Genomic DNA, 13,158 nt, shown 5'->3' with positions numbered 1-13,158 from the left:
ATATGGGTTTAGTTCTGCTTGTGTTTTTTTTTTATTTCATACAATGCCATCTGCTGGAGACGTTTAGTACTACAGCACAATCATGGACATTTACTATTACACTGTTAGCATCATCAGACATACAGTATATCTAAATGCTTTGGCTTTAGCCAACGAAGCAAAAGCAGCAATAGCAATAGGCAAAGGGTCAAAAGCAACTTACATTTAAACACAAATTTCCCTTTGTTTTTAGGTTGAATATATTATTATTTTTTTCTGCATATGAAAAGGCAAAGTAGCAAAACATATGTGGGTACATAATAAAAGAAGGGAAGGTGAAGTGAAACCATCATCAAAAGGTATACAGAGTCAAACAAAAGAAAGGGCCCTTCAGAGTATGCAATGGTTATGCATTAGCCGGCAATTAACCACTTCTGGATCAGAAGATTTGCCCCTTTAATGACCTGGTCATATTTTGCGATTCGGCACTGCGTTACTTTAATGGACAATTGCGCAGTCGCGCGACGCTGTACCCAAATAAAATTGATGTCCTTTTTTTCCCACAAATAGAGCTTTCATTTGGTGGTATTTGATCACCTCTGCAATTTCTATTTTTTGCGCTATAAACAAAAGAAAAGCTACAATTCTGAAAAAAATATGTATATATATTTTTCACTTTCTGTTATATACTGTAACATTCACAAAAAAAAATTAAAAATCACATGTTTTTAACATTTTAGGCCAATTTGTTTTCTGCTACATATTTTTGGTATAAAAAAATCAAAATAAGCATATTTTGATTGGTTTTCGCAAAAGTTATTGTGTCTACTAACTACGGGAAAGATTTATGTCATTTTTTTTTCTAGTAATGGCGGTGATCTGCGATTTTTAGCAGGACTGCGACATTGCAGCGGACAGATTGGACCCCTAACTGACATTTGTGACACTTTTGGGGGGACCAGTGACATTACTACAGTAATCAGTACTAAAAATATGCACTGTTACTGTAATAATGACACTGGCAGGGAAGGGGTTAACACTGTGGGTGATCAAGGGGTTAAATGTGAGCCTATCGGAGTGTTTCAACTGTGGGGGGGCGTGGCTTGTGAAATGATCATAGAGACCCATGTTCCTATATTGAAGGATCACAGAGCTCTGTGATCATTGCAGGGAGAAGAACGGTCAGTTGTGTTTACAACAGCTGACCATTCTTCTCTCTCAGCGGGGAGCAATCACAGGTGTCAGGCGACAATTGGAGAAACCTGCCCCGCTGCCGAGTGGGGGCGGGAGCGCGTTGCCGGCGGCGCACGCTCGCCCCCTAGCTGCAGGCGCGTGACCGACGTAGGTCTGCGTCTGTTTTTGCAGGGGGGCCACACTGCCGCAGTAAATAGGCGGCGGGTGGTCGGGAACAGGTTAAACACAGGTGATTTGAGGTGCGGTCTCTTTTTGAACCTGCACATTAAAAAGCATGTGTTTGTGCAATATCAGTGTTGTGGACAAGCACAGTAGGTTCGAGTGAAACCGTGTCCTGTTGTGTCTGTTCTGACTTGGTGATGAATAAAGAACTTTAACTAGCACGTCTTCAGCTGTGGTGTGTGGCCATCTTCCTCCTTGGCATCCTTGTGTTCTGCGGTGGTGAGCCGAGGTGGGCACCTACAGTGATGTGCTAAGTCTCTTATTGGCCTGAACGGTGCGTGCATTTTCGTTTGGAATAACATGGTTGCATTTTCTTGCTTCTATCACGTATCAGTTTCACATTCGTAGTCTTTGTTGCAGAGATTATATAAGCAGTAATCATTTTCATTCTCTATTGCAGAAGAAAAAGCGCACTCTGAAGATTGAGGACCATACATACGAGGTATGAATATTTTCTAACACTGCTGGACATTTTCATAGATAATAATTAGAGGTATTGTAGCGCAAAGGATCTCTACTGTCCTGATATTGACTATCTCCAGTAACATTTCCAATTAGTCCCCCCCCCCCCCCCGTACCTTTTTTGGAGTGTTGTGAGGAGACCTCAAGGGAAAGAGATTCAAGCGGAAGCTTCACCTTCCAAACAGGGATTTCTGAAAAAGGAACATTTCAAGCATACACATCAGTTCACAGCCAAATTAATAGTTTTAGATTGTGTTCTGTAAGTAAAGTATTTAAAGGGCTCTTTCACACGGGCGTTCTGATCAGATCCGCCTGTCAGTTTTTTAGGCGGATCTGATCGGATGCCCCATTCAGCCCTATGGAGCAGCGGATGTCAGCAGTGACATGTCCGCTGAAACCCGCTGCCATCCGCATCTGATCCTGTCCGTGAAATCCAGACGGATGGAAACCCTATTTTCCATCCGTCCTGGGGATCGGATCGGATGGGATCGGATGAGAGCGGACAGGCGGTCCGCTCTCATCCGATTCCCCATAGAGAGCAGCGGGGCTCTGACACCTCCCTCTCCGCACACAGTGCAGAGACAGAGCTGTCATCCGCCGATCCCAGCTGAGCAGAGCACGGTCCACAACAGAATGCGGACCGTGTGAAAGAGTAAGGCCCTGAAGAGGAAAAGTGCTTACTATTTTGACCTGGAGATTAAATAAATAGGCATCCTGCTGAAATAAACATGAGAAGCTTCTTCATTTATAGCTACCTCTGCCCAGGTTCCCCAGCCCTGGGCTGACACAGTAATGATAGTTTCTGTTTAGTTATGAAGTAAAATGTATTGATGGTTTTTTAAACACAATGCTAGTACTGTATAGCTGAAATACTAAATAACAAAATCAACATTCTATATGTATATTATAAGACTGTAATGCAGACCTAGGTATTTTACGGCCCCTGAGCCATATCCATCCCTTTGGCTGTCCTTGTTCAGCCCACGTGAGGTTAATGAGAAATCAACTGTAAATACGTGTCGGCTAGTCAACAAGATGGAGGTTGTGTAGAAAAGAAATCAGGTGCGCTAAAATTCACTAGTGTCACAAATCAGGAAAAGGTGTGACACTATAATGAGTGTCCCCCATATACCTGTGATGTGTTTCCAAAATTGATGTGCACTTGAACGGGTGTACAGTAAATACTATGCACCCTGGTGCATATACTTGGGTGTGTTATGGTGAATAGGTGATGATAAATGGATAATGTGATACCAACATAAACCAACAAAGTGCACAAGTAATTCAAAGAAAAAGTGTCCAATATTTCAATGGTTGCCACCTCAGTGTATAGTCCATATACATATAAAAGTGCATAAAGTCCCAATCGTCCCCTCACAGGCTAAAGTAAAATCCACTCTGTGGGTTCCTCTAGATCCGTGGGGTGCAGATGGGTTCCACCACCTTTAGCCTGTGGATTTTACTTTAGCCTGTGAGGGGACGATTGGGACTTTATGCACTTTTATATGTATATGGACTATACACTGAGGTGGCAACCATTGAAATATTGGACACTTTTTCTTTGAATTACTTGTGCACTTTGTTGGTTTATGTTGGTATCACATTATCCATTTATCATCACCTATTCACCATAACACACCCAAGTATATGCACCAGGGTGCATAGTATTTACTGTACACCCGTTCAAGTGCACATCAATTTTGGAAACACATCACAGGTATATGGGGGACACTCATTATAGTGTCACACCTTTTCCTGATTTGTGACACTAGTGAATTTTAGCGCACCTGATTTCTTTTCTACACAATTTTATCACCATTTGGTTCGAAGGTTGCAGCTATTCACACTATTGATCCTGCGCACTTATTTAATTTTATACACAACAAGATGGAGGTAGCTGTGCGTCTGCCTTCATTGGTCTGCCAGTCGCCAACAGCGTGGCAGTCGCACTTCTGAGCGGCCATGGCCACTCGGAGAGGGGGTTAATGCTTCCCCCTCAAGCGACTAGGGAAGACCATGGGAGGTGGGCAACAAAGATATGATGCAGGTGCAGGCATGTGGGAAGGGGTTGCCACTGCTCGCTCTCCGCCCCACAGGTATATATTGTAAAATTGAATGTTCTAGGCTAATAAACATTTATTGCTGGGCTTGAACCTACTGCAAAACACACACTTTTTCAGTACTGTTTTTGGGAAGGTTTAAGTATTTTAAGTTAAATATTCAGCCTATTTGTTTGGCCCTTCAATACAGTCCCAGGTTCCAATGTCGCCCCTTGGGAAAATGAATTACCCATCCCTGATGTACTGCCTTAAATCATGCAGGTATAAAACATACACACTTGTCTAACTCTATTCCCCAGTTAATTCAAAATCAGCAAGTTTAAGTTCAGAGTGCTGGTGCCCCCTGCTGTTCTTAGTTCAAAATGCAGTTGTAGCATAGTAAAGAATGGTACTGATACCATACACATAGCTTTTAGGGATTTGTGAAAGCACAAACAGGGCTTGTTGATATGGGTTGCCTAGCTGTGTTGCCAAATGAATGACCTGTTCCTTTTATACATATGCTTCCAAGGCATCTAGGTACTTTAGTTTAAAATTAAGAAATTCAAATAAATCAGCTGAAGATTAACCACTTCCCGACCACCAACAGTACATATACTGTGGCAAGTCAGCTCTGTATGTCGTTTCGTAGGACCGCTAGTGGGGGCGAACAGACACCGATTGGCTACAGGGGGAGCCAATCAGTGGGTCCAGTAGCCGCGATTGCCTCCAGGCACCAGCGATAGCTCCCTGTGGAGACAGAACAGCGGTCTGCCATTGTAAACACACCACAATGTCACAGTCCCACTAAAAATCGCCGATTGCCGCCATTACTAGTAAAAAATGACATAAATCTATCCCCTAGTTTGTACACGTGATAACTTTTGCGTAAACCAATCAATATACACTTATTGGGATTTTTTTTTACCAAAAATATGTACAAACTGGCATAAAATGATGAAAAAATTTTATTTTTTATGTTTTTTATTCTGAATGGTTTTATAGCAGAGAGTAAAAAATATATATTTTTTCAGACTTGTCACTCTTTTTTTTTTAAAGTACAAAAAATAAAAATCGCAGGGGTGATCAAAAGAAAGCTCTATTTGTGGGAAAAAATTATAGAAATTTTATTTGGGTACAGCGTCGCACGACCGCGCAATTGTCAGTTAAAGTAACGCAGTGCCGTATCGCAAAAAATGGCCTGGTCATTAAGGGGTAAATCCTTCTGGTCCAGGAGTAGTTAAATACACTGTTTCTCCTTGTGAATTCAAGTATCAGTTGTGTGCAGTATTGACCTTTGAAGACAAATGGCCTTATTCAATAAATAATTCCTCTTATTTGCTGCTCTCAGATAACTACAAGATAGATTCCAATTGGCTTCTGAAATGTATTACTCAAAGAAACATGGTCACCTTGGACATTTGGAGCAAAGTAGCAGTGCCTTTGCAAAGCCCCATTCCTTCCCAGGAACTCCTCCTTCTATCACAGTACCAGGTGCTTCCAGGTACGGGGAAAAATGTGACTACTCAAATTAGTCAATTTCTACACCTGAGCACTGTCACGTGACAGAGGTCATGATGTAATTCCTCCACCAAATGTACAAAATCAGGTGACAATGGGGATTTTAGCAAGTATCTGTGGGTCAGGGGACACACCTTTCCACAAACAGTCATTTTTTTCCAAATGGGCAAGATGGCATTGTCTCTAAAAGTTAGGACACTTTATTGAAGATGGCTAAAGAGAATTGCAGTTTTGAATCCTACAAAAAAGAATCTATTTGAATCAAACTAATATATTGCTGTAAGTGAACTGTAAATACGCTTGCTTTCTGAAACTGTCTATAAAAAGTTCACCAAAATCCAACATTTAATTGGGTTATTTAGGGCTCTTTCACACGGGCGTTCAGTTTTTTTTGCCCGATCAGGTCCTTTTTTTTTTTTTATGAAACGGACACGGATGACACTTGTGTCATCCGGTCCGTCTGTCCGTTTTTCATCCCATCCGTTTGCGGATGAAAAACTGACATAATGTATCTCTATGTAAATACGGATGTCAGCGGATGACACCACTGACATCCGTTTTTGCGTCCGTTCCGTTTTTTGAACGGAAGAAAAAACGGAATTTTTGTAAAATCTTACCTGTAAAATTCCTTTCTCTGAGTCCTCCGACAGTCGCCGCCTCTTCATATTCGTCACATATGGGTATTAGACTTTGCTCCGAAGGAGTAGCTAGGCAACAGAATATGTTAACATTAAAGCTTTTAACATATCCCACCCTCAAGGGGTGGTCCCCTCAGTCAATACCCTCCTACTTCCTGCAACCATATCTCCGTTTTAGTGGAATAGCAGTAGAGTATACAACCAAACCCCAAAAGAGGGGCGGGGGCGGCGACTGTCGGAGGACTCAGAGAAAGGAATTTTACAGGTAAGATTTTACAAAAATTCCGTTTTCTCTTACGTCCTCCGACAGTCGCCGCCTCTTCATATTCGTCACATATGGGGACGTCCCAAAGCAGTGCAAACATGAGGGGTGGGAAACGCATCCGCGCCGAAAGGCAACGCAGTCTCCGCATCAAAGAAAGGAACCTTACCAAAGGAAGGAACCCAGCTGGGCAACAGGAAAAAACAGGTGCTCAACAGGAGCAACAACCCAGGAAAAGACAAATAACCAGGGGATAAAAAACTTATCCCAACAGCCAGTGGTCCCCATAGGGACCCTAGGGAATCGCCGCACTAAGAACCTTGCGGCCAAAAGAAGCATCCGCCGATGCCTGAACATCTACTTTGTAGAATTTTGTGAAAGTGTGCACGGTCGACCAAGTCGCCGCCTTACACACCTGGGCTACAGAAGCCCCATGACGACAGGCCCAAGACGTACTCAGAGATCTAGTAGAGTGCGCCTTCACAGGCACAGGGGGAACCTTCCCCTGCAAAGCATAGGCCTGTTCAATGGTCTGCCTGATCCATTTGGCGATGGTAGAGGCCGACGCCGCAATGCCCTTCCGAGGACCCTCTGGAAGAACAAACAAGGAATCCGTCTTTCGAAAAGACTCAGTCGATTTAAGGTAAACCCTTATCGCCCGAACAACACCCAAAGAATGCAATCTCACCTCCTTTGGATGTTTAGGCTTCGCGCACAGCGAAGGCAAGACAATATCCTCATTAAGATGGAATTCCGAAACTCGTTTCGGAAGAAAAGAAGGATTAGGTCGCAAGACCACCTTATCCAAATGAACAACCAGATACTGAGACTTGCAGGACAAAGCTGCCAGCTCCGACACTCTGCGAGCCGAAGTGATCGCCACCAAAAAGGCGACCTTTTTGGACAACAGAGACAACGAGATCTCCCTGATCTGTTCAAAAGGAGCACGTTGCAACACAGATAGAACGAGATTCAAGTCCCAAGGGGGCAGAGGATCTCTCCTAGGAGGAACCAGATGCCGCACACCCTGAACAAAAGTGCCAACCAAGGAGTTGGAAGCCACGGGACGTTGAAACAGAACGGCCAGCGCAGATACCTGACCCTTTATCGTAGCCAGCGCCAAACGCTGATCGACACCCGTTTGAAGGAAGGACAGCACTCGGGAAACCGAGTATGTGCGGGGAGAAAATCCCCTGGACTCACACCAAGCAAAATAGGCCTTCCAAGTACGGTAATAAACCTTCCCCGAGGAAGACTTCCTCGTGTTGATCAAGGTATGAACGACCTCTGGGGAGAGACCCTTCTCCCTCAGGACCTCGGTCTCAACAGCCAGGCCGTCAAAGCCAGCGACTGTAAAGCAGGATGGTATATTGGACCTTGAGACAGGAGATCGTCTCGAAGAGGCAGACGCCACGGGGCGTCGACCGCCAGATTCACGAGGTCTGCGTACCAGGACCGGCGAGGCCAGTCCGGTGCCACAAGAATCACCGTGCTGCGTTCCGAGTGTAACCTGCGAAGGAACCTGGACAGCAACTGAATCGGTGGAAACGCGTACATCAGCCTGTACTGATGCCACGGGGCTACTAACGCGTCCGACGCGTCTGCCCGAGGGTCGCGCGTCCTTGCCACGAACCTTCTCACCTTGTTGTTGAGACGAGACGCGAACAGGTCCACATCTGGAAGACCCCACTTCGCGCACAACATCTGGAAGACAGTCGGGTGGAGAGACCACTCCCCCTGATCCAGGGTCTGGCGACTCAGATAGTCCGCCTGCCAGTTCTCCACCCCCGGAATGTGAACCGCCGTTATCGCCGGGACATGAGTCTCGGCCCAAGTCAGAATGTCGGCCACTTCTCGAGCCGCTCGGGCACTCCTGGTGCCCCCTTGGTGGTTGATGTAGGCCACCGCCGTGGCATTGTCCGTCTGCACCCGAACCGGGCAGCCCCGCAGCCGGTCCGTCCAGCGATGAAGACAGAGATTTATCGCACGCAATTCCAGAATGTTGATCGGAAGGGAGGACTCCCCCTCCGACCAAGTCCCCTGGGCGGACAGAACGCCCAGAACACCACCCCAGCCCGACAGGCTGGCATCCGTGGTGATCACCGTCCACGAGATAGGACGAAACAACTTGCCCCCGGACACCATCGGGGACTGGAGCCACCACAGAAGGTCTCTTCTGGTGCGATGACTCAACGAGATTTGAAGATCCAGAGACTGAGGTCGCCCGTCCCACTTGGACAGGATCTCCGCTTGGAGACCCCGCGTGTGAAACTGGGCGAAGGGAATCGCCTCGAAGGCCGAGACCATCAATCCCAGACATCTCATGCACGTCCTTAGAGACGAGTGCGGAACGTCCCTGAGGGACCTGACTTCCTCCTGAAGAGTTCTGAGTTTGTCTTCCGGCAGGAAGACCTTCGCCTGTACCGAGTCCAGAATCATGCCCAGGTAGGGAAGACGAACCGACGGACTCAGCGTCGACTTTGGGAAATTTATCGTCCAACCAAACTCCTGTAGAGTTTGCATCGTGACAGACAGGTCCTCCTCCAGACCCTGGCTGGTCGCAGACCGAACCAGAATGTCGTCCAGATACCCCAGGACAGAAATGCCCTGGGCCCTCAACAATGCCAGAACCGGTGCAAGCACCTTGGTGAAGACCCGCGGAGCCGAGGCGAGACCAAAAGGCAACGCCACGAACTGGTAGTGATCCTCCGCAATGGCAAATCGAAGGTACCTCTGGTGACCCTCGAAAATGGGGATGTGAAGATACGCATCCTTCAAATCGATGGAGGCCATAAATTTCCCCCGGAACCAGGGCAGCCACCACCGACCGCAGGGATTCCATGCGGAACTTGCGAACCCGCACAGAGCGGTTCAGAGCCTTCAAGTCCAGAATTGGACGAACCTTGCCCTCCTTTCTGGGCACGGTGAACAGATTGGAATAAAACCCCCTAAATCTGTCCCGATGAGGCACCGGAACCACCACTCCCTGAGCCCTCAGGTCCCGCACCGCCAGGTGTAGGTCCCGCAAACGCTCTGGAGACAGTTGAAGATTTGAGGGAAAAAATCTGCTCTCCGGCCGAGAGAGAAACTCGATCTTGTAACCAGATCGAACGATCTCCTGAACCCATCTGTCCCGCACACGGGCCAACCAGGGCTGAAGAAAACCGAGCAAGCGTCCCCCCACCCCAAAACTGGGTGAGGGCGCCCCTTCAGGCCGCACTGTTATGGGCTGTGGATCCGGATTGACCGGACTTCTGTTTACCAGACCAGGGCTTCTTCTGAGAGCCTTGACCTTTGAATGGCTTGCCCTTGTAGTGCGGCCGAAAGGCACGAAAGGACCCCCGAGGGGGCCGAAAATTAGCATGCTTCTTCCCAGAAGCCCCCTTAGCCTTGGGGAAATGGGGCAAGAGAGTGCTCTTACCTCCGGTGATCCCCTTAATCAACACATCCAAGGACTCCCCAAAAAGGCGAGACCCATCATAAGGCAGATTGGCTAAGGTCTTACGTGAAGACTGGTCCACCGACCAACATTTCAACCAAACCAGGCGGCGAGACAACACCGCCACGCTGTGCACACGTGCAGCCAACGGAACCAGGTCCAGGTCCGCATCACACAGATACATGACACCCTGGTGGATTTGATCCACCATATCCAGGGTCGCCGGCGAGGCCGAATCGGCCACTAGGACGCGCCTAAGCATCTGCGTCCAACTTGCGATCGCCTGGGCCGCCATGAGAGAAGCAAACAGAGCCTTAAGCATAGAACCCGTAACAGAATAAGTATGACGGGCAAGAGACTCCAATCTCCTATCCGTGGCATCACGGAACACAGGGGAATCCTCTGCAGGAATCGCAGTGGATTTGTTTAAAACCGCAATTGCGTGATCCACTGGGGGAGGCACACACCACCGTTCATCAGTGGAAGGCGAGAAAGGATAACGCAGCTTGAACCTACTTGGTACAGCAAAAGGTTTGCGCAGATTGCGCCATTGTTCCTTAACAGCGCGCTGAAAATCATCATTGCAGGGAAAAACCTGCGGCGTCCTGCGTTTTCTCTGCGTCCCATAAGCCGCCAAGGCAGCGGGGGGACACACTTCATCCTGCAAACGCAGTGTTTGCTTTATGGAAGCAATCAATTCATCCATGATTGCAAGCTCTTCAGGCGAGCCAGGGGGAGAATTATCAACCCCTTCAACTTCAGCCTCCACCTCGGACCCCACAAGATCCAGGGAGGAGCGGGACCCCGACAAGGAGGCCCCCGCCATAACGGCCCCATCACCTTCACCCTCAGAATCAGAGGAAAGAGCAACTCTGGGTCTTTTAGTAGATTGAGCAGCCACCAGCATCTGCACCTGAGCAGCAAGGCCAGCCACAATAGTGGCTAAATCCCCCCCTGGGGGGGAAACAGCGGTCCCCTGGCTTTCCACCAAGGCGGTAGGAAATTTGCCCTCCTGAGAATCCATTGCACCTATAACAAATGCCGGATAATAAAGGGTTAACTGCCCCTTTAAACAAGCGCGGCGAGCGCAGCCCACCGCACCGCACACAAGCACAATAAGACCCCCACAGGGAATATCAAACTTAACACAGGCAATGGATAGCAAGAACAGAAGGATAAAACCTGAGGAGACCCTCGCCGCTGCTGCTGCCTCGATCGGTGTTCCTGGAGAAGAGGAAGTGATGCTGCCAGGGCGCTCTATGAAAGCCTATGGGAGGCTACAAGAAAATGGCCGCCATGCATGTAGAACATGCGGCCGGAGCGAGTGTAGGCAAAATGGCGCCGAAACCGCCGCTCCACAGTACAGTAATGCACACATGTCATCCATGTATAAAAAAACACATGTCAGATCGCCGCAGCGATCGCTGTATAATGCCCAAACATGCCACAAAACATGCCCCACAGCACACAGCTTCTCACACTGACAAGGCTGACACACACAGTGTCACACAGCTCCCCCCCCCCCCTTGCAGCCCACAGCATGCAGCCGAGAGATAGGGAGACAAACAGTGTGAATAGAGGCAGGTTACACAGTCCCAGACTGACACCCCCCCAGACAGACAGGTCCCCACATAAATACACTTACCTCACATGGCGTGGGGGACCCGCACAGGCGAACAAGCCGCTGCACATGAGGCAGGGAGAGTCGCATACAAGATGCACAGAATGGGGGTTAAGAAACCGCACAGCGTCCAGTGAGGTAGCCACCTCACCAATCATCCCTGCACCGAACAGGGATGGGTCGTTCACTGTGCCAGGAGCGTTACCTGGCTGAACGCTCGATGGCAGGCTGGGAAGCCACTGACCCACGACCTGCGACCAGGGGGATCAGCCCGAGACCCAGCCCGCATGATCCTCTTCATCCGAAGAACTAACTAACGCTGACAAAAAGAACAGCTAAGTAAAGGTAGAGAGAAAACTCAAACAAAAATTCAAAAAAGAAGAAAGAGTCTGGGGCAGAAAGCCCCAGCACAGAGAGAGCCAGCCACTCCTGACAAGCTAGACATTAAAACTGAGATATGGTTGCAGGAAGTAGGAGGGTATTGACTGAGGTTACCACCCCTTGAGGGTGGGATATGTTAAAAGCTTTAATGTTAACATATTCTGTTGCCTAGCTACTCCTTCGGAGCAAAGTCTAATACCCATATGTGACGAATATGAAGAGGCGGCGACTGTCGGAGGACGTAAGAGAAAATAGGTTTCTCTTCCGTTCCAAAAAACTGAACTGAACTGAACTGAAAGGACGAAAAACGGATGTCAGCGGATGGTCATCCGCTGACATCCGTATTTACATAGAGATACATTATGTCCGTTTTTCATCCGCAAACGGATGGGATGAAAAACGGACATACGGAACGCCCGTGTGAAAGAGCCCTTAATGGAATAGTGCACAGAGCTAAGCACTAAGCGCAGTACCTGTAATAACCAATCAGGGCCCATCTAGTCTGACTTCAGTGAAGCCGGAGTTGTGTTATTTATTATTATAGTCTTCTGTGCTGCAGATAAAAATGTATTTGTTTTAATGTCTTTTAAACAGGGACTGGAGGCATACCAATCACCAACCTATGAGGACATCCAGACAGTGCGAGTGCTTGCCTCTAAAACAATGGAAGGAGAACATCCATGTCTGGAGTAGGGTTGTCCAGAGCTAGAAATACAAAGTCTCCACTAGCAACCGCTGGACTTACAGTCTCTGGCTTCTGCATTATACAGTGCCAACTTACATACATTTACTTTCAAACCCTGAGTGTGAGATCTGCGTTTTCACTGGAAATGACTCTCATAAAGGACTAACAAGTCTGTATATTGTCAGGGTCAAGGTGAACTTTCTGCAGTTACCAATCTACTTTGGATATACCAGGGTGGTTAAATATAAAGTATCATGTCCCAGGAACCCTGTGAGATGGCTTAAAGAGAGGTCTAAGGAATAGATGCACAAGTGTTTTTTCCACTTTTTAGAGGTTATTATTCCAGTATTACCCTATTTTATTTCTGCTGGATCTTTTGTACCCCTATTTGTAGATCCACATTTTAGACCCCCCGTTTGATTTTGTTATTGGTCTTATTTGTGTATTTTTATATGTTATTAACCCTCTGTTAGGTTACATGCATTTGCATGTGTGCTCATGTACTGCCACACGCTATGCGCAGAAGATGCAGAGTATGACGAAGACGGTGTTTTGTTGAAACTTTCGGTCTTCACAGAAAGCCTACAATGAACCATGAAGAGAAAAAAAATACCTGCATACCAGTAACAAAAATATCTTGCAAATGCATTTAAAGAGGAATTATACCTAAACGATTGTCTACGTGAACACAATTGGTGGGATGAATAAAAATAAC

The 13,158-nt window shown here is 47.4% G+C and overlaps 1 protein-coding gene across 1 annotated transcript in view; it reads left to right on the top strand.

Moving 5' to 3' along the window:
- CD79B (CD79b molecule) overlaps nt 1-12,801 on the top strand; it is a 51,016-nt gene extending 38,215 nt beyond the window's left edge. Inside the window, exons 6-7 of the mRNA XM_082272870.1 lie at nt 1,796-1,837; nt 12,353-12,801. Coding sequence (XP_082128996.1) covers nt 1,796-1,837; nt 12,353-12,451 — 141 coding nt within the window. The 3' untranslated portion in view covers nt 12,452-12,801. The remainder of the gene's footprint in view (nt 1-1,795; nt 1,838-12,352) is intronic.
- The last annotated feature ends 357 nt before the right edge of the window (nt 12,802-13,158 follow it).

The sequence above is a fragment of the Pelophylax lessonae genome (genome assembly GCF_965119305.1).
Source record: "Pelophylax lessonae genome assembly, chromosome: 11".
Taxonomy (NCBI): domain Eukaryota; kingdom Metazoa; phylum Chordata; class Amphibia; order Anura; family Ranidae; genus Pelophylax; species Pelophylax lessonae.
This window is presented reverse-complemented; position numbering and strand designations above follow the sequence as displayed.